Here is a 20,844-nt window from a genome sequence, read left to right as displayed (position 1 = left end):
ACCTCTATCTAGAGACCTGCACAGGAATGGGATTTGCGGGAATCCTGCGGTAATCACCTCCAGGGCTGCAGGATTCCTTTGGGATGAAAGCAGTTCTGTGGGGATGGAAGAAGTTCCTGCAGGGTTCCCATGGAAGTGTAAGCTGCACCTGCGTCAGCCTCTCATCTGCCAAGTTTTTTGTGTACCGCCGCCTCCTCCTTGCTTTAACAGCGCAAATGTGGAAAGTCTTCCATTAATTCTCTCTGCTCCCGGGCTGATGCACAGGCCTCATCTTTGACGCAGACATGAACATCGGAGGTCACGTGATCTACTGGCGCGTGCATGTGGCAACCTCTCGGCGCACAGTGCCAGGAAATCGGAGACAAGTCTTACATGTGCGCACCAGAGTGTTCCAAGTTTGAACTTCTATTCCTTCCTTGCCTGCAGTGCCGCGTCTCAAACCCAAAGAGAGCCGACCAGAATTTTTTTTTTGTTATCATGAGTATAGAGGTGTGGTAACCGTGTTAGTCCACTTTTAAAGGTAATCAATAGAAATCAAACAAAATAAAACATGGAAAAGAAAATAAGATGATACCTTTTTTATTGGACATAACTTAATACATTTCTTGATTAGCTTTCGAAGGTTGCCCTTCTTCCTCAGATCGGAAATAAGCAAATGTGCTAGCTGACAGTGTATATAAGTGAAAATATTCAAGCATTACTATGACAGTAAAATAGATACCATTGGAGATTCTACATGGAATGTTGCTACTATTGGAGATTCTACATGGAATGTTGCTATTCCACTAGCAACATTCCATGTAGAAGGCTGCGCAGGCTTCTGTTTCTGTGAGTCTGACGTCAGACTCACAGAAGCAGAAGCCTGCGCGGCCACATTGGTGATCTACAAGGGCCGACTTCTACATGGAATGTTGCTAGTGGAATAGCAACATTCCATGTAGAATCTATAGAAATCAAACAAAATAAAACATGGAAAAGAAAATAAGATGATACCTTTTTTATTGGACATAACTTAATACATTTCTCGATTAGATTTCGAAGGTTGCCCTTCTTCCTCAGATCGGAAATAAGCAAATGTGCTAGCTGACAGTGTATATAAGTGAAAACATTCAAGCATTACTATGACAGTAAAATAGATACTATTGGAGATTCTACATGGAATGTTGCTACTATTGGAGATTCTACATGGAATGTTGCTACTATTGGAGATTCTACGTGGAATGTTGCTACTATTGGAGATTCTACATGGAATGTTGCTATTCCAGTAGCAACATTCCATGTAGAAGGCTGCGCAGGCTTCTGTTTCTGTGAGTCTGACGTCCTGCACGTACGTGCAGGACATCAGACTCACAGAAGCAGAAGCCTGCGCAGCCACATTGGTGATCTGCAAGGGCCGACTTCTACATGGAATGTTGCTAGTGGAATAGCAACATTCCATGTAGAATCTATAGAAATCAAACAAAATAAAACATGGAAAAGAAAATAAGATGATACCTTTTTTATTGGACATAACTTAATACATTTCTTGATTAGCTTTCGAAGGTTGCCCTTCTTCGTCAGATCGCAAATAAGCCAGTGTGGTAGATGACAGTATATATAAGTGAAACAAAGCATTTCAGTGACAGTCTAACAGGATGGGGGTGGGTAGGAGATATGCATGGGAACATCAAAGCATTTCAGTGATAGTCTAACAGGATGGGGGTGGATAGGTGAGAGGAGGATGATAAACAGAGCAATACAACTTAACATTAAATTCTTGTGGAGATGGGTGGGGAATAGGTTAAATTCTTGCAGGGACAGGTAGGAACAGGTTGAATTCTTGCGGGGACGGGTGGGGATAGGTAAGATTCCAGCGGAGATGGGCTAGATTTCTGTCCCTTAACATTTGCATCAATAAAGTGTTTCTCCATAACATCTCCAGCGGTGGAATCGTCCTTTGATCAGCCTCTACTTTTTCCTGTTTGGTATTCCTGACGTAGAGGTTTTTCCCTGTTTGTGTTTTGAGCCTTATTTTAGAGCCACATCAGCTTAATACTTCCAGCTATTCTAATCTTTAATCTGTCCTTTTGTAAAGGCTCAGTTTGTTGAATTGTATTTTTTTTTAAGGGTAAGTATTCATGAAGCATTAGATTGAAGCTTCTTTTATTTATGACTTAAGCCAATCGTGAACATTTATTTCAGAAATGACGTTCATCTTTTACTCCATGTCGCAATTCTCTTGATTGATCATTACCCTTTTCATTATTTTGCAGGCGCCAGATGGCCACATTTTCCTGGAAGCCTTTTCTGCAGTTTATAGGTACGCCCAAGACTTTCTGGTAGCCATATCAGAACCTGTGTGCAGACCAGTCCATATTCATGAGTACAAACTAACTGCTTACTCACTCTATGCCGCGGTCAGCGTTGGTTTGCAGACAAGTGATATCATTGAGTACTTACAGAAACTGAGCAAGACTGGGGTTCCAGAGGGCATCGTTCACTTTATTAAGGCAAGTTGGTGCTATTATTACTCGCAATTAAAGAACATGATTCGTTAGCTCTATATGGATAAATGTTTTTCTGTGGGATTTCAACGAACAATTATAATAGATTCTGAAGGCAATCTCCTCCTGCCTCTGCTGTTTATATAACAAACTAGCCGTTGAGCCCGTAAAAACGGGCTGGTATAGAGGTTTTCCTCCCCCCGCGGTCACCACCGCTCCCCTCCCCCCCGCGAAGTCGCCACCGCTCCCCCCCCCCCTCGAAGTCGTCGCCGCCGCCACCCCTCCACCTGGTCCGGGCCCTCTCTTCACTTCTGAACTTAAAGATCCATTCGCCGAACGCAGCAACGCACATCAGCTGAGCTGCCCCTTCCTTCTCTGCCTGTGTGTGTCCCGCCCTCGCTGACGTTACGTCACAGGAGGGCGGGGCCACAGGCAAAGAAGGAAGGGCTCACTGCAGCTCAGCTGATGTGCGTTGCTGCGTTCGGCGAATGGATCTGTAAGTTCAGAAGGGAAGAGAGGGGCCGGGTGGAGGGGTGGCGGCGGCGACTCCGAGTGGGGGGGGGGGAGCGGTAGCAACGTCGGCGGCGCAGTTTCCCTCTCTGTCCCGCCCCCCCCCCCCCCGTCATCACGTATTGACGCGGGGGCGGGACAGAGAGGGAAGTCTCTACTGCGCATTTGCAGTGAGTACGGTCACTCGCCGTTTATATGTTTGATACAATAATGAAGGAGATATCTGAGCACAACTGGCATTACTTCTGCCTCAAAAAAACCCCGGTTATATAACAAAGCTCACGGGGGCTGGGCTGCTTCATCACTGGCAAACACCTCATATAAAAAATTTTTAATTATTTTTTACATATATCTAATCGTTTTCATTCTCTTACGATATAGAGATATATATTCTATACATAATTCTAAACATAAAAGCTACTTAGCTTTGTAGAGGTCCGGTTTTTTCTTTTTTATTTGACGCTGACCTGCCTCAGGGTCATATGGAGGCATATTTTCAAAGCACTTTGGGAGGCTAAGTTCCATAGGTTTCTATGGAACTTTGGGAGGCTAAGTGCTTTGAAAATGAGCCTCATCGTCTGCGTCAATCTCAACTAGAAAATCAAACAGCTCTAACGGACCAGCAGGTAACGAAACGCTGGCCATCGTTGGTCGTGGTCGTGCTCAGCGTCAAAGAAAAAAGAAAAAACCGGACCTCTACAAAGCTAAGTAGCTTTTATGTTTAGAATTATGTATAGTATATATATCTCTATATCGTAAGAGAATGAAAACGATTAGATATATGTAAAAAATAATTAAAAAAAATTTTATATGAGGTGTTTGCCAGTGATGAAGCAGCCCAGCCCCCGTGAGCTTTCTTTGTTATATAGCCGGGGGGTTTTTGAGGCAATACCTCTTTAATTAAAAGATTCTATCTTCGGTCAGAAGTAATGTCAGTTGTGCTCAGATATCTCCTTCATTATTGTTTCTGTGGGATTTGCCACCTTTGAAACATTTTACTAGTTTATGAAAACTGTGATATACTTTTCTCTAATGTTGCACACATGGACTGGAATCTGGTATCCTTACTTGCCACTGTTCCACACTGCAAAGGCATCAGTAAAAACTGAAAAAAGTTGTAGGTTTGTTTAATTGCAGAATGACTTGTGCAAATGCACTCTCAAGAGACTGAATAAGAGTGTGCCAGACCAGGAAGATGCATGCCTTGGGTTGGCATTACTGTTTGCACAATCTTTAAAGCAGAGCTGTTTATTCTCCCATTAATAGTTAGCGATGGCATTATCAGACCCATTTTTTTTCCTTCAATAAAACATTGCTGAGATCCCTTCATCATACTTTTGTTTAATATCTGAGCAATAAATATTGTATATAACTCTCCACCTTTTTGTTGGAAACAAACATCATAGTGGCAGTTTTAATCTGAGATGCTTAAGTATGTGGTTTATTTCTTACAGCTGTGCACAGTCAGCTATGGAAAAGTAAAGCTGGTGCTGAAACATAACAGGTAATGTGAAGGAGCCTTGTGTCACAGCACAGTCTGATGCTTTCTGTGACAGATCCCCTGACTCTTTTTCACGGCATCCCTCACCCCTCTGCACCCAAGCAGTAAGAGTTAGGTTCAGGAACTGAAATCCATATCGCTTGTATGGCAGCATGCAACGCTGCTTTTTAGCCAGACCTAGTAGCCAGTGTAATAAAGTCTGAATGCCTTTGCAAATGTTGCTGCACACAGACGGCAGATGTGTATGTAATTGTTTCAGAATTTCTACACATTCTAGCTGTCATTTCCATTAAGTAGCTTCCCACTATCCAGAATCTGTGGGATAGTTGTATCCATCAACCAACAGGTGGAGACAGAGAACTGAAAACTTAGCTGAAACATATCTCTGTTGGCATCCAGTCAAGCTCCTCAGTATTTTGTATCTCCAGCAGGTAGATGGACACACTTTTCAGCCTCTGGTTCTGAGTGCTTTGCTCCTGGTCCAGTTGGTCAGCTGGTCCCCAGTTGAGCTTTGTGGGCGGCTTGAGTCTGCAGAGTTTAAATCTGGAGGTCTTCAGATCCCTGTCTGTGATGCCCCGCAAATGTACTTCTTCCCTTCATTCACCTCTCCCCTGTTTCCTGTGGCGCTCTCCTTTTCCAACACAACAACCTTTAAAAAAAAAAAAAAACAGAAAGGAGAAGGAAAGAGGTTTGCTGGAGAGCATGGTACACTATCAGTCCTGAGACTTTTTCATCTGTAGTAAAACGTTTGGAGACTGAACTTGGAGGGAGCAGCCACCAATGGTAAGTCTGACTAAAGTTTAAGAACTGCTTGAAGGGCTGCAGGTTCTACTTGGGGGGAGGGATCCTGACAATTGATACGTTGGGCTGCGCTGGTGACAGTCTGGGTGAGTGGCAGCTCCCGTGTACACAAACAATATTCCTGCTGTGGGACCCACCAGCGTCAGGGTGTTTCAGTGGGTACAATCCAGGAATCCCATGGAACGTGGAGGGAAACGGCAGTACATCTTTGGATTTGGCGCAGCATCCGAATATGCCGGGGTCTTTGGGCTTTCCTGTAGAGCCAGTGTGCAATTTGATGCAGGAGAGCTCTAGAACGGAAGCCATTTTGTCGGGGCTTCCTGGAAGTGAGGAACAGCCTCTGTATGATCGCATGCGGAGCACAGACGCCATTTTACAGTCTCAGGGCCTGACAGAGCATTCAGCTGCATTGGGAACTTTGCTGTTACACCAGGCCTGTTTATTGAAACGGACAGCTAGAGTTGCTGGAAGGTGCTTCAGTTTCTCTTCCCGCTGCACAGTAAGCTGCGTCCGAGTGTCCCATTTTTGCATGGAGACTCTAAGAGCAGTGATAGCCTCAGCTGAAGCAGGAGAATTTCTTACCGCCCTCAATCTCAAGGAGGCGTATTTACATCAGAGGTTTCTGCGTTTTGTGATTCTGGGCCATCACCTCCAGTTCAGGGCTTTGCCTTTTGGTCTCGCCACGGCTATAAGAACGTTTACCATGGTAGTGGTGACTGTGGCGGCGTCCTTCTTTTGGCGCAAGGGAATCAGAGTTCACCCATATCTCAATGACTGTCTCATTCGTGCATTGTCCTATTTGGACAGCGTGGCGACAGCGGACAGAGTTGTCTATGTTCTGCAGTTGTTGGATTGGGTGAACAGTTTTGAGAAGAGCTGATTCCTTTGCAGATGCTGGAGTATCTGGGCATTCTACTTGACACAGCATGGGAGAGGATCTTCCTCACGGAGTGCAGGAGGTTGATCTGGTTCAACAGATTCATCATCATGTCAGTCAAGGCAGGCCCAGGGTCTGGAATTATGTCCAGGTTCTGGGGTCAGTGACGGCGATGATGGAAGTGGTGCCATGTGCAAGGGCTCATATATGGCTGTTACATGAATCTCTCCGCCGCTGGTCTCTGATGTCACAGAAGTGCAACCTTCATCTTCCTTAACCGCTGGTTGCCAGACGGCATATGCAATGATGGGTGTCGCTCAGGAATGGTACTCCCTTTCCAATAACACAATGGACAGTGGTGACAATGGACACCAGCAAGTTGGTTTGGGGAGCTCATTACAAGTTCCATCTGGAAACATGATACTGGACTAGATGGACCATTGATCTGACCCAGTATGTCTATTCTTATGTTCTTACATAAAAGTTGTTTTGATTCGGTCACTTCTACCTTGCTTCAGGCTTGAAAACACACTACATACATGTTGTATGTGTGGGTGTGGAGGGCTGGTGTTCTGAGCACGGACTTTCTCCCTTCTCTGCTCAGATTGTGCACATCCTAGAATTTCTCCAGGCAGGCCTTCAAAAAGGATTGACGTTGGGTTCTCTAAAAGTTCAGGTTGTGGCTTTGGCCTGTTTCAGGGGCCAACTACAGATGTCTTTTGCGGCTTACCCAGGTATCGTTTGGTTCTTGTGGGGAGCGGTCCACTTGTGGCGTCCCTTTCATACACCGTGTCCAGAGTGAAACCTTAATTTAGTCCTTCAGGCTCTTCAGTAGCCTCCTTTTGAGCCACTCCAGAAAGCATCCTTGAAGAACTTATGCTACAGACAGTGTTCTTGATGGCTGTTGGTGTTGGCATATAGGGTTTAGAAGCCTCAGGCTCTCTTTTCAGGATCCCTTTTTTCACTTTTAGAGAGGGGGGGGTATCTCCCTGCATACACTTCCTTCCTTTCTTCCAAAAGTGGTATCAGAATTTCATCTCAACCAGTCTGTGGCGCTTCTGTCCTTTTGCAGAGAGGATTAAAAGCCTCAGTATTCTTCCTTGGAGCTTCTCGATGTGCATAGAGTCCTCAGATATCCGGAAGTAATGAACGAGCTTCACAAATCGAACAGACTGTGCTTTTTGGTAAACAGAGGGTTAGCCTCATGGTTTTCAACCCACAATAGTTAGATGGCTGAAGGAGACTTATTTGCTTGCAGTAAAGCAAGCTCCTCAGACCTTTATTGAGGCATATAGCTACATCCTAGGCGGAGACAACCTTACTGTCTCTGGACATTTGCAAGGTGGTGACATGGTCAAGCACTTCAGACTGGATGCAGTGTGCTCAGAAGCTGGTTTTGGGGCTTCAGTCCTCAAGGCGGCACGCCGGGATCCCACCCACTCTAGGGTTTGCGTTTGAAAATCCCACATGTTCTGGAATAGAGGGAAGCTGCTTAATGGAAGGAAAAGTTAGGTCATACCTGATAATTTTCTTTCATTTAGTTCTTCCCACTATTCCAGATGCCCACCCAAGGCTTCTGAGATGTTTAGTCGGTATGAAATAATGGGTCAAATAACTCGCCTTGCATGGCACTTCCTGATATCTCTTGTTTTCTATAAGTTGTCCACAGATGAGAGGTCTCCACACTTTTGCTTGTCTGGTTAGTGTTAGATTTGTGAGTTGTTTAAGGTTGTTTTGTTTATTCTGAGTTTGTCCTTACTGCTCTGCTGGTCTGTTTAAATACCGAGCAGCTGGACTGCATTCCTAGAAAGAGATGTCCCAGTCCCTGCTCAGTTTTCGGTTCTCTGTCTCCTCCTGCTGGTTGATGGACACAACCATCCCATGGGTTCTTGAATAGTAGGAAGGATTAATGGAAAGAAAATTATCAGATAAGACCTAATTTCTACTTTTCTACACATCATTTTGCATCTGCAGACCAGTTCAAAAATATTAAGCCAATTTGTTAATGAATTAAAGAATTGTGATTACTGATTTCACAGTAGCAAAATTTTGCATTAAAACTTTTTGTACACCCTTTTTTTTTGGCCAATTTTTTGTTGTTGTTGTTGCTGCAATAAAGCCCTGTCTGTGGGCAAAATAATTGTCCAAAAATTGAATGGAATAGGGTGAAATTTGGAGGTGAGGAGGAAACTGGTGAAAAGACATATTAAGTTTGAAAATGGGTCAGATTAGACCAGAGTTCCAGAAAAACAACCTCCCCCCCCCCCCCCAAAAAAAAACGCGTTTGTGGAAGAAGGCATTCCAACAGCTGCAGCATACAAATATTCACATAGCAAATAAAGCATTGCACCTTTCTTACAGCCATTCTGGCCCATCTGCCCTCCTGATCAGACAGAGAACCAACACGCAAACATGCCCACTCATGTAAAGACAAATACAAACACACATGGCACTGACACACACACTTGTGCACGCACATAGACATACAAATATGCACAGACATACCAGCTATTCACAAACAGAATAGTTAAGTGTATAAAGCAGAGAGAGAAACCCATTGGTAATGTAGGTAAAAGTAGACGTGTTCTGGTACACACACTTACACACGTGCAGAAGGGTTGGAAAAAATTACATGAGCCGTGCTCTGCTTGCTTTCCCCACTGTTTGTAACTGTTTTTGCATTTGGGCAGCTAATTCAGAGCTCCCTTTAAGTTCTTAGACAGGATATTAAGGGTAAAGAATAAGCAGTCAGAGGTGACCCTGCTGGTTTTTCTGCAGCACTTTTTGTAGTGAAAATTTAACCTAGGTGGAAATATTGCACAAACTGAATTGAGTCCCCCCTCAGCCCTAAAATAAGTAACTTTTTTCAAAATTCTTATTTGTTTTATGGTAGATTTATGTTAAGTAGAGTTTCTCTTGCAATTTTTCTGAAGCAGGCATCAGTGAATTTGTTCTGGTGCAGACAGAGGAGTAATCTTCTTTTGTTGTGCTTTTTATAAAGTTAGTTTGCTTGCTAGATTAGCAAACGGAGGGGCTATTTATACCTGTTCTTTTCAGTCTGGTAAGTTCAGAGGAAGAGAGAGGGGGAATTGTCATTGCTCATTGTTTTGTCTTTATTTGGTGCAAATATATGAATATGATTCACTGTATATTGTTGTCAAACAGAACTAGACATGAATCAAAAACACATTGAAATCACCTTCACAAATCTTTTGGAGGTGCTGAGAGGAAAAGCGTCATACTTCCGTTGCTCTACTGGGTATATTGCCCGAAACTGTGTAGTGTATTGGAGCAATACGGTAAAAAGTAATCATGAGCTAAAAAAAACTCTCTTATTTAACTTCAAAAAGTTATCAACAAATGGCAAATTGAATTGCAACTTATCTGTGCCGTGCTGTAAGCTATGGGCTGTTAAGTTGTTGCCCTCTCCCAGGGTGAGGTCCCTTGACGGACCCGTTTTGCGCTGGCTTTTTCAAGAGTCCTCACCAAAATTCCCTGAAAACCGCAAACAGCAAAAAACCTTAATTAGATAACTTGTTAACCACTGAAAAATCAACGTGTGGAAAGTGCTACTTCTCAGTACCTGGAAAGCTCTCGTCTATCGGCGTGTCAAGCCGGCAGCCTGGCTGACAAAATGGCGCCTAGAATATTTAAAGGTACCCAAAAGGGAACCACCCCATGATGTCATTACGTGCTTACGTGACAATCCATGGCAACTGAAAGGTGATGTTAAACAGAAAATTCCTTTCAATGAAAAATGACATTTGATGGAGAACTCAGTTCAATGAAAAATGACATCTAATGAGAAACTCCGTTCAATAAAAAACTCCATTCAATAAAAAATGGACCAGTTTATAGACGTATTCAGTCCCCTGGGTTCAATAGTGTCTAATTTGAAGATCCAACGTTGTTCACACTGTAACAAAATTTTCGGGCAATATACCCAGTAGAGCAATGAAAGTATGAAGCTTTTCCTCTCAGCACCTCAAAAAGATTTGTGAAGGTGATTTCAATGTGTTTTTGATTTATGTCTAGTTCTGTTTGTCTTTATTTGGGACAGTAAAAAAAAAGAAAAGAAAAACACACAGTCGATATTGTTCACAATTTGGTTACATACGTTTTCACTTTTGGGACTTTTTAAGAAAACTGAAGAAATCATTCTGCCTGTCTGAACACAGCTATCTCCAAGGAACTAAAAGAGTAGAATCTTAGTTCAATATCATATCAGACAAAGGTTAAAATGCTCATGTCTGCTTGTGAGGTTTAATAGATGAGTGGTATTCACAGGAGCTTGTAAATACGCCAAGACATTTTTATCAGAGGTTTTTTCACTCTGTATTCTTAACATCAGGTTTTATAGAAGCAATCAAGGATCCTCAGTAGCTTGTGACAGGATAAAATTAAGCATTGCATTTTTCTTTTTCACGAAGGTATTTTGTGGAAAGCATTCATCCAGAAGTAATCCAGCAACTTCTTCAGGACCATGTTATTAAGGACTGCCGACTAAGAAATGCAGAAGGAGAAGAAACGGAGCTTATCACAGAGACTTTCACCAGTAAATCGGCTGTAAGTCTGCCTGTTCACTGAGCCTTTCAGTATAAACTTCCAACAGTGGGAATCAAATGCATCTGAAACCCTAGAATCCGGGCATCACAGAACTAAATAACTGATTGTCCGCGTTGGTTGTAGATCCTCACTCACTGCAAATGTTTTGTATTTATTAGGCTTTTTGCAATATAGTTGATATCAAGCTCTATGATTTCATATAATGTCAGTCAGTTTTCAGTCAGTTATTGGGTTTAAATCTGTCGTTTTATTTGACAGTTTTTCCAGCTTAAGTAGAATATTTTTCAACATATATATAATCTGTCTTCTACATTTTGTTGAATATAAACTTGAAATTAAAGTCATCATTTCTCTATCAGCTTTAATAGAACCCAAACAGAAAATAGAGTAAATACTCGATGAAATCTTCCAAGCTTAGTTTTGTCTACCTTTAAGTATCTTCATTATAACTCTCCTCAACAAAATATTCAGGGTTTGAATATCTATTGATCTGCTTGCCTGGGGTGAGTGGATTATCTCTCAGGCAGGGAAGAAACAGGTGGTGGCCTCCTTGCTCCAGTTGAGGCGCAGAAGGAATTAGCAGTAGAAGCAGCATCTCCACCCCCCCCCCCCCCCACCCTGATTGCGGCTATTGAGGAGAAGGTTGTGGTTCCATCTTTGTTGTCAGTCAGAGTCTGCAGGATGATACTTTGTATCTTCGGCTCCAGTTGAGGAGAGTGGACAGCTGAGAAGATGATGGGAAATCAGAAGGCTGCAAGTGTTACTGGTCAAGGAGAGAGAGGACTACATCTTTTGAGGTTAAGGGGCGTCTTTGGCCTCCATTCAGGCCCGGGAAGAGTGAGGAATGACTTGAGGTTGAGGTGGATGAAAGACAGAGAGTTATGGCTGGGGGCAGAGGAACTGAATTAGAAAGAAGATTTCACCTGGGTGTGGTAGAGGGGAGAGAGAGGCTAGGATAGGAGGGTGTGTACTCACCAGTGGCCTACCAAGGGGGGGGGGGCAGTGGGGGCGGTCCGCCCCGGGTGCACGCCGCTGGGGGGTGCCGCGGCACGCGCCTGTGGGCTCCGACTTCGCTAACTTCGCTCGTTCGCTGCAGCTCCCTCTGCCCTGGAACAGGTTACTTCCTGTTCCGGGCCAGAGGGAGCTGCAGTGAACGAGCGAAGTTAGCGAAGTCGGAGCCCACAGGCGCACGCCGCGACACCCCTCCCCTCCAGCGGCGTGCACCCGGAGGGGGGTGTCATTTCGCCGGGGGGGGGGAGCGTGCTGCACCCTGGGGGGGTGCATCGGCGATCCGCCCAAGGTGCCATCCAGGCTAGGAACGCCACTGGTACTCACCAAGTACTCCTGTTGGCTTCCCTTCCTCTGACATCGTAGCAGGGGTTGGTAGTACATAGCAAGCACAATTTGTCCTTATTGAGCAAATCCTGAGAGAATTTTAGGTGTCGATGGGCTTCACCCTTAATGAGTTACATGTCTGTCCGTTACAGATTGCAAAGACAAGTGAGGTTGGATTTGGTCCCTCCACATCACAAGGTCCCGAGGCGCATGGTAAAGGCGATGTGCCCTCAGACTTGTTTGAGTTTTATGAGCAAATGGACAAAGATGAAGAGGAGGAGGAAGAAACCCAGACTGTATCATTTGAAGTCAAACAGGTGAACAGTGAGAGCTTCATTTCAGATTTTTCCCATTGTCGCTATTCTGATGACAGGAGAATCACTAATAGAAAAAACAAAATCCCAGGGAATTACTCCAAGTAGCACAAACGCCAAGGGTATAAAGGATTCCTACAAATGTCACTGGTATAGCTCTGTGACGCACCAACATGATCAAGTTTTGTGGCCTGCTTTCTACCCATTAATGGAATGTGCTAGATTATAACTGGCTATCAATGGTTTATCATTTAGTTCTTATTTGTGCTACTCTAATCTTACTTGATATTTGTTTATGGTATTGTAAATCTTGCCTGTTGTTTTATTTATTGTAAACCACATTGAACTTGAGTATGTTCGGGATAATGTGGGGTATAAATAAATACATACACACAGTGGTGTGCTGGAGCAGGCTCTCACAGGCTCGCAAGAGCCGGTTGTTAAGTTTTTAAGAAATTTGGGAGCCGGTTGTTAAAGTAGGGCCCTCCATGGCTACTTTAACAACTGGTTCCCAAATTCTGGGCTTGGGCCCCCTGCTGAATTCTCTTTTACTTTGCTGGTGGGGATGCTGAGCCCTGCCAGCCAAGTAAATAGACTACTGCTGCTCCCCGCTCCTTGTTTCCAGCTCTGGGCAGCAGGCTGGGACTTCTCGAGCATGTGAGAGAAGTTCCAGCATGCTGCTCAGAGCAAGACGTTGGGAGTGGGGATTGTGTCTATTAACCAGCAGGTGGAGACAGAGAACTGAAAACTGAGCTGAGACATATCTCTCTTGACATCTAGTCCAGCTCCTCAGTATTTTCTTTTTCCAGCAGGTAGATGGACACACTTTTCAGACTCTGATTCTGAGTGATTTGCTCCTGGTCCAGTTGGTCAACTGGTCCCCAGTTGAGCTGTGTTGGTGGCTTGAGTCTGCAGAGTCATATCTGGAGGTATTCAGATCCCTATATGTGGTGCCCTGTGAATTTACTTCTTCCCTCCCTTCCTGTCCTCCCTGTTTTCTGCAGGAGCTCTCCTTTTCCAGCATTAAAAAAAAGAAAGAAAGAAAGAAAGAAAGAAAGAAAAGAGGTTTGCTGGAGAACATGGGACACAGAGTATCAGTCCTGAGCCTTTTTCATCTGTGGTAGGACTTGTAGAGATATATAGGAAGATCCATGGCTTATCTCTACCCTTTAGTTCCAGAAGAGAAAGATAAATTGCAGCTTCCCATGGTGGGCTTCTTGTTATGGCTGTGAATAAGAAGACTACCTTGCTGGTGGAAGGGCCATTGCTCTAAAAGACCTACAAGATAGGAAGCTAGAAGGCTTGCTGAAACAAGCCTTTGAAGTGGCCTCTTTGGGCCTTCAAGCGGCAGTGTGCAGCTTGTTCATGGTAAGAGCCTGCCTGAAGTGCCATTTATTATGGGTTACAGCCCACAGTATTCTTTGGCTGTCACAGCATGTCAGCGTCTCTGATTGCAGCTTGGGCAGCGGATGCAGTGTCAAAGTCACATCTAGTTAAACTGCCCTTTCGGGGCAAGTGGTTATTTGGAGACGATCTCAGTAACTTGGTGAAAGAAATGGGAGAAAGTAAGCCACAGTGGTTGCTGGAGGATAAGCCAAAAGCCTCTGGTTGTCTTTCTTCAGGGGGGGCTCTCTTTTGAGACAGACAGCAGACGGTACCCATCTGGTCGTAAGGAATATGGCAGAATTCCTGCTTTCAAGCAGACAGGAAGTCCTATCAGTCAGCTAGAGCACCCAGTGTCTCCAGAGCTTTGCAATGATGTGAGGCTGATCCAGTCTTTTACTTCTCCGGTGGGAAGATGTCTTCAGGAGTTTCGGTAGAGATGGGCAAAAATCTCATCAGACCAGTGGGTTCTGAATATTCTTATAGAAGTTTACAAGATGGAGTTCTGCCCAGTTGCTTCTCTCTTCTTGCAGTCACCTTGTCAAAAGGGAGCCAGTAGATTCCTTGCTGGTGCTCCAGGCCATTGTTTCAGTTCCCCAGGCCAAACAGGGACAAAGCATATGCTCCATCTACCTCATTGTCTCAAAGAAGGAAGGCACCTTTCGTCTGGTTTTAGATATGAAAGCACTAAAAGAAGTCATAGCCATGGTTCAAGCAGGATAATTTCTCGCCACCTTCGATCTCAAGGAGCTGTATTTGTGTATACCCATATGGCCACTGCATCAGAAGGTTTCTACGTTTTGCGGTGCTGGGCCATCACTTCCTGTTCAGGGCTTTGCCCTTTAGTCTTGCCATGGCTCCGAGAATGTTAGAGTTTGACTGGTTCATTTGTGCATACTTCGGACATCATGGCAGTGACAAAGTTGTCCATCTTGTGCAGGTGCTGGATTGGGTGATCAATTTCAAGAAGAGCAGACTAGCTTTGTTGCAGATGTTGGAGTATCTGGTCATTCAATTTGACACAAAAAGGGAGAGGATCTTCATTATGGAGGTCGAAGTTGGTTCAATAGATTTGTATTCTCAGTCAAGGCAGGCCCAGGATCTGGGAATACATCCAGGTTCTGGGATCAATGATTGAGGTGATGGAAATGGTGCATGTGCAAGGGCCATTACAGGAATCTCTTCTCAGCCACTGGTCTCTGGTATCATAGAAGTACAACCTTAGTAATATAGTAACATAGTAAATGACAGCAGATAAAGACCTGTACAGTCCATCCAGTCTGCCCAACAAGATAAATTCATTTTACATGGTATGTGTTACTTTATATGTATACCCGAGTTTGATTTATCCTTGCCTTTCTCAGGGCACAGACCGTAGAAGTCTGCCTGGTACTGTTCTTGTACTAAGTTCTGAAGCTAATGTCGAAGCCCCTTAATATTTACACTCCAGCCCATCCCTATCCAGTCACGATCAGGGCGTAGACCATAGAAGTCTGCCCAGCTCCCGTTTTGTTTCCCAATTACCGGCATCGCCATCCAATCTCCGCTAAGATTCCATGGAACCATTCCTTCTAAACTGGATTCCTTTGTGTTTATCCCACGCATGTTTGAATTCCGTTACCATTTTCATCTCCAACACCTCCCGCGGGAGGGCATTCCACATATCCACCACCCTCTCCGTGAAAAAATACTTCCTAACATTAGTCCTGAGTCTGCCCCCCTTCAACCTCAATTCATGTCCTCTAGTTCAACTGCCTTCCCGTCTCCGAAAAGGTTCATTTGCGGATTAATACCTTTCAAATATTTGAACGTCTGTATCATGTCACCCCTGTTTCTTCTTTCCTCCTAGGTATACATGTTCATGTCAGCAAGTCTCTCGTACGGTTTGCAACGCAAATCCCATACCATTTTTATAGCTTTTCTTTGCACTGCTTCCAGCCTTTTTACACTGAAAGCGGTGCAAAGAAAAGCTACAAAAATGGTATGGGACCTTCATCTTCCATGGACACTGGTTACCAGATGGAGTATGCAGTGGTGTTTGTCACCCAGGAATTTGAACATCGGAGCTCCCTTTCTGATAACACAATGGGAGGTGGTGCCAACTGACGTCAGCAAGTCAGTTTGGGAGCTCATTACAAGTTCCATCTGATACAGGGTACCTGGATGGAACAGGAGTCTCGATGGTTGATAAATCACTTTGAGCTTAGGGCAGTTCGGAATGCCTTAAGTGACTTTACTCCCTTTCAGGGCAAGGACCCTGGTCTGAGTTTCTCTGACAGTTTAACAGCGGTTGCTTATATCCACAAGCAAAGCGGGACCCGCAGCTGTCCGATGGCGCCGGTGGAGGTGGCATCTCTTATGAGTTGGGCAGAGAAAAATCATCTCTGCTTGTTGGCAGCTTACATCACTGGATCCTTGAATGTGGAGATGGACTTTCTCAGCAGGGACTCCTTGGACCGGGGATAATGGTAACTATCCAGCCAGGGTTTTCAGCTGATTGTGGACTGATGGGATTCTCTACTCCTCGACTTGATAGCGATGAAAAGGAATTCCGAAGTGCCCAAGTTCTTCAGAAAGAACTGGGCTCGATGGGTATTGATGCCCTACTGAAGCCCTGGCTGGAGACGCATCTACTCTGTGCCATCCCTCCTTGGCCCAAATGGTAGGCCGCGTGTTTAAAAGGATCGCATTGCACTGGGTTCAAATAATTCTAGTAGCCATGGATTGGCTACGGTTCATGGACCCTGATTTGACTGCAGGGTAAGGATAACTTCCGTCTTCCGCAGGTAAACGGCCTACTTAAACATGGTCCGGTTCTCATGGAGGATCTGTGCCCCTTTGATCTTACAGCTTGACCATTGAAAGGGCTCAGTTGAAATGAAAAGGTTATTCGGACTCACTCTTTGCTACATTGCTTCAGGCTCGGAAATGCTCTGTATCCGTGGCATATGCAAGGGTGTGGAGGAGGTTTGAGGGCTGGTGTTCTGAGAGAAGACTTTCTCCCTTCTCTGTTCAGATCATGCACATCCTTGCGTTTTCCAGACATGTCTTTAAAAAGGGTTGGTGTTGGGTTCTCTAAAAGTTTGGGTTGTGGCTTTGGCCTGTTTCAGGGGCCATCTATAGAAGACGCAGCTCACCTGGATATTGTTTTTGATTCTTGTTGGGAGGCCTCCTTTTCATACGCTGTGTTCAGCTCTTCAGAAGCCTCCTTTTAAGCCACTCCAGAAGGCCTCCGTGAAGATCTTACTCTAAAGACAATGTTTTTGGTGGCTGTTGCATTGGCTCTCTTTTGTCGGGATCACTGTTCGGTGGCAGGGGTCTCATTGTACATGGTGGTTCTTTTCTTCTGAAAGAGGTGTCAGCATTTCATCTCAACCAATCTATGGAGCTTCCATCCTTTCACAGAGAGGACGAAGAGGCTCGGTATTCTTCAAGCTTCTCAACATGTGTAGAGTCCTCATTAGATATCTGGAAGTCATGAGTTTCGCAAATTGGACAGACCATTTGTACTTTTTGGTAAGCAAAGGCTTGGCCTCTTGGCTTCCAAGCCCACAATTGCTAGATGGCTGAAGGAGACTATTTTGTCAGTTTATTTGCTTGCAAGGAAGCAGGTTCCTCAGGCCTTGTGGGCTTATTCTACAATGCATAAAGTGACATCCTGTGCGGAAACTAGCTTACTGTCTCTGGTGGATATTTGCAAGGCAGCAACATAGTCAGCGCTCAAACCTTTGCTAAGCACTACAAGTTGGACATTGTGGTGTGCTCAGAAGCCAGTTCTGGGGCTGTGGTCCTCGGGGCGGCAGTGCCAAGATCCCACCCACTCTAGGCATTGCTTTTGAATATCTCACAGATTCTGGAATAGTGGAAAACTATATACTGGAAGGAGACATTAAGTGTTACCTGATAATTTTCTTTCCTTTAGTCAAACCAGACCAGTCCTGAGCCCTCGCCCTTTAGTGTTTTCTTTCATTTAGTATTTATTCACAGATATCACCTCTTCAGTTGTCTGTTTCATCATTACGGACATCTTCTGTTTCAGTGGATTCTCTGTTTGTCTGTGGAACTTCAGCCTCTCTTCGTGGTTTAGCTTCATGAATTTGTTCAGTGTTCGTAACTACCGGTATATATCTTGGAGCACCAAGGCTTGGCTATTCAAAATACTGAATGTTCCAGGCTGCATGATTCCCTTAAGGGATGAATTACTTGGAACTAACTTTCTCTTTCTCCATCGGCTGGTGTACATAACCCATCAGTCTGGACTGGTCTGGTATGACTAAAGGAAAGATAATTATCTGGTAAGAGCATAATTTTTACATCGTTACCAGTGCTTTACTATGTTGTGGGGTTTTTGAAAGGGCAACACATTCTTCCTCTCAACAGTTGGCATTTTAATTGCAGTTCTGTATTGCTTCGGTATTGCAGACTGCTCAAAGACTAAAATACTACAGATTCTTTTAGATTCATATTGGGTAAATGAAACTCTTTATTTGCACTTTAATTGGAGAGTGTATAAGTCATTATTGTTACTGCATCACAATGATTAAGAAATACACATACTAATCGAGTACATTACTAAAGGAAGGCTATAGAAAAGTAAAATAAGAAAGACATATATTTATACATACATCATCACTGGTCAGGAATTACATCATTCAGGCCCTTATCTCATCAGCAGGGGGGCCCGTTGCAGCGAAAAGCCCAAAGTCTCCAGACCAGGAACAAATCTTTTCTGCACGATGCGTGCATCCACAGAATGAGCCCCAAGGCTCTGCTGCAAAAAGCCCCCTTTTTATTAAAACTTATCCAGGTACGTGAGGATTCAGTCTAATGCTCTCAGTTCAGGTAAACAAACCACTGGCCAGGTGGCTTATCTACCAAACCTCAAACATACCCCGCCTTCCTCCTGCACAAGCTGGCTTCAGAAGCATTCCAACCTGTTCTTAAGATGTGCCTTACATTCCAGCCTGTTCTTTGAGATATACCAGGAAAGTCACTTTTGATCAAAGACAGAAGATTTTAAAAATGTATTATCGATTAAAGCAAGACTGAAAAGCAATCCTTAATATTTTCCATCACAAGTTCTCTGCTACGTACCAAAGATGATGTCTGAAGACTTAGAGGCGTATTTTCAAAGTTCCATAGGTTACTATAGAACTTTGTAAGTCTAAATGCTTTGAAAATCAGCCCCTTGATAAGTCAGTGGAAATGCCTAGCTAAACCTCCTCATGCTTCATAATCAGAACCATATTTGACTCTCAGGATTCCTTTAGAAGAGAGGGTTGGGATGGGGGGTAATCTGTGTACCTTCCCAGTTTAGTATATTAATTTGATATTTGTCATTGGGGCAGGAAGAGCAAGCAAGATTTTTCTGTCTGGGCTCATTAGATATCTTGAATGTGTTTTAGGAAATGATTGAAGAGCTTCAGAAACGATGTATTCACCTGGAATACCCTTTGCTAGCAGAATACGATTTCAGGAATGACTCCGTCAATCCAGATATTAATATTGACCTCAAGCCAACTGCTGTCCTTCGGCCTTACCAAGAAAAGAGTCTTAGGAAGATGTTCGGCAATGGACGTGCTAGGTCTGGTGTTATTGTGCTCCCATGCGGTAGGTCACTGGTCTGATTTGCGCAGATATTGTTCACCAAATTTTATTTTCTAAAATTTTACAGTTGTGGCAAAAATCCACAATGAGTGGTAATGCACGTTTAGCAGTTAAGCACAGTTGCACACAAATTAAGATACTGAAAAGATGATTTTAGAGCACTCTTATCATATGGTGGTTTTTCATTAAGTGATTGGTTTAGTTAGCGGGAGAAGTGGAACTGCCTAATGGTGACATGCTAGACTTCTGGCCACCCAGAACTGTGAAATGCTGCTGAGAGTTTTTTGACACTTCAAGCTAAAGGTATTCAAATTATATGCGCAAAAAATTGGAGTGGAGGGAGCATGCCAGTACACATTTGTGCCTAAATATGAGCCTTGCTAAAACGTTTTACACATAAAATTTTCATGAGGCTTATATTTAGGCATAGGAAAGCAATATTTTCATTGCCCGACATGTCGTCATTCATAGAAAGCTAACTGTAGTCAAATTATGTGCATGGAAAACTTACACTGCAAAGATATTTACATTTAAAATAAAAGGGAAAGGGAAATGGGACTTGATGTACCGCCTTTCTGAGGTTTTTGCAACTACATTCAAAGCAATTTACATATATTCAGGTACTTATTTTGTACCAGGGGCAATGGAGGGTTAAGTGACATGCCCACAGTCACAAGGAGCTGCAGTGGGAATCGAACTCAGTTCCCCAGGATCAAAGTCCACTGCACTAACCACTAGGCTACTCCTCCATTCATTCCACCAATAAAAGCCAACCTCATCAGTGATGTCACAATGGCTTGATTGCCCGATACTTGGCTCACTTCTGATATTGTGATGTCATAAGGGAAAGGGAAATGGGACTTGACATACTGCCTTCCTGAGGTTTTTGCAACTACATTCAAAGCAATTTACATATATTCAGGTACTTATTTTGTACCAGGGGCAATGGAGGGTTAAGTGACTTGCCCACAGTCACAAGGAGCTGCAGTGGGAATTGAACTGCTTTGAATGTAGTTGCAAAAACCTCAGAAAGGCGGTATATCAAGTCCCATTTCCCTTTCCCTATTTGAGATTCTAGATGGAATGTTGCTACTATTGGAGATTCTACATGGAATGTTGCTATACCACTAGCAACATTCCATGTAGAAGCCTGCCCTTGCAGATCAGCAACACGGCCGCACAGGCTTCTGTTTCTGTGAGTCTGACGTGCAGGACATCAGACTCACAGAAACAGAAGCCTGCGCGGCCGTGTTGCTGATCTGCAAGGGCAGGTTTCTACATGGAACGTTGCTAGTGGAGGAGTAGCCCAGTGATTAGTGCAGCGGGCTCTGATTCTGGGGAACTGGTTTTGATTCCCACTGCGGCTCCTTGTGACTCTGGGCAAGTCACTTAACCCTCCATTGCCCCTGGTACAAAATAAGTACCTGAATATATGTAAACCGCTTTGAACGTAGTTGCAAAAACCTC

General features: G+C 44.1%; 1 protein-coding gene across 1 annotated transcript in view; it reads left to right on the top strand.

Moving 5' to 3' along the window:
- LOC115473967 (general transcription and DNA repair factor IIH helicase subunit XPB) overlaps nucleotides 1-20,844 on the top strand; it is an 83,552-nt gene that overhangs the window by 17,059 nt on the left and 45,649 nt on the right. Inside the window, exons 3-7 of the mRNA XM_030209199.1 lie at nucleotides 2,253-2,489; nucleotides 4,448-4,497; nucleotides 10,603-10,738; nucleotides 12,226-12,390; nucleotides 19,176-19,380. Of these exons, the coding sequence (XP_030065059.1) occupies nucleotides 2,253-2,489; nucleotides 4,448-4,497; nucleotides 10,603-10,738; nucleotides 12,226-12,390; nucleotides 19,176-19,380 (793 nt within the window). The remainder of the gene's footprint in view (nucleotides 1-2,252; nucleotides 2,490-4,447; nucleotides 4,498-10,602; nucleotides 10,739-12,225; nucleotides 12,391-19,175; nucleotides 19,381-20,844) is intronic.

The sequence above is a fragment of the Microcaecilia unicolor genome, chromosome 7, assembly GCF_901765095.1.
Source record: "Microcaecilia unicolor chromosome 7, aMicUni1.1, whole genome shotgun sequence".
NCBI lineage: Eukaryota > Metazoa > Chordata > Amphibia > Gymnophiona > Siphonopidae > Microcaecilia > Microcaecilia unicolor.
This window is presented reverse-complemented; position numbering and strand designations above follow the sequence as displayed.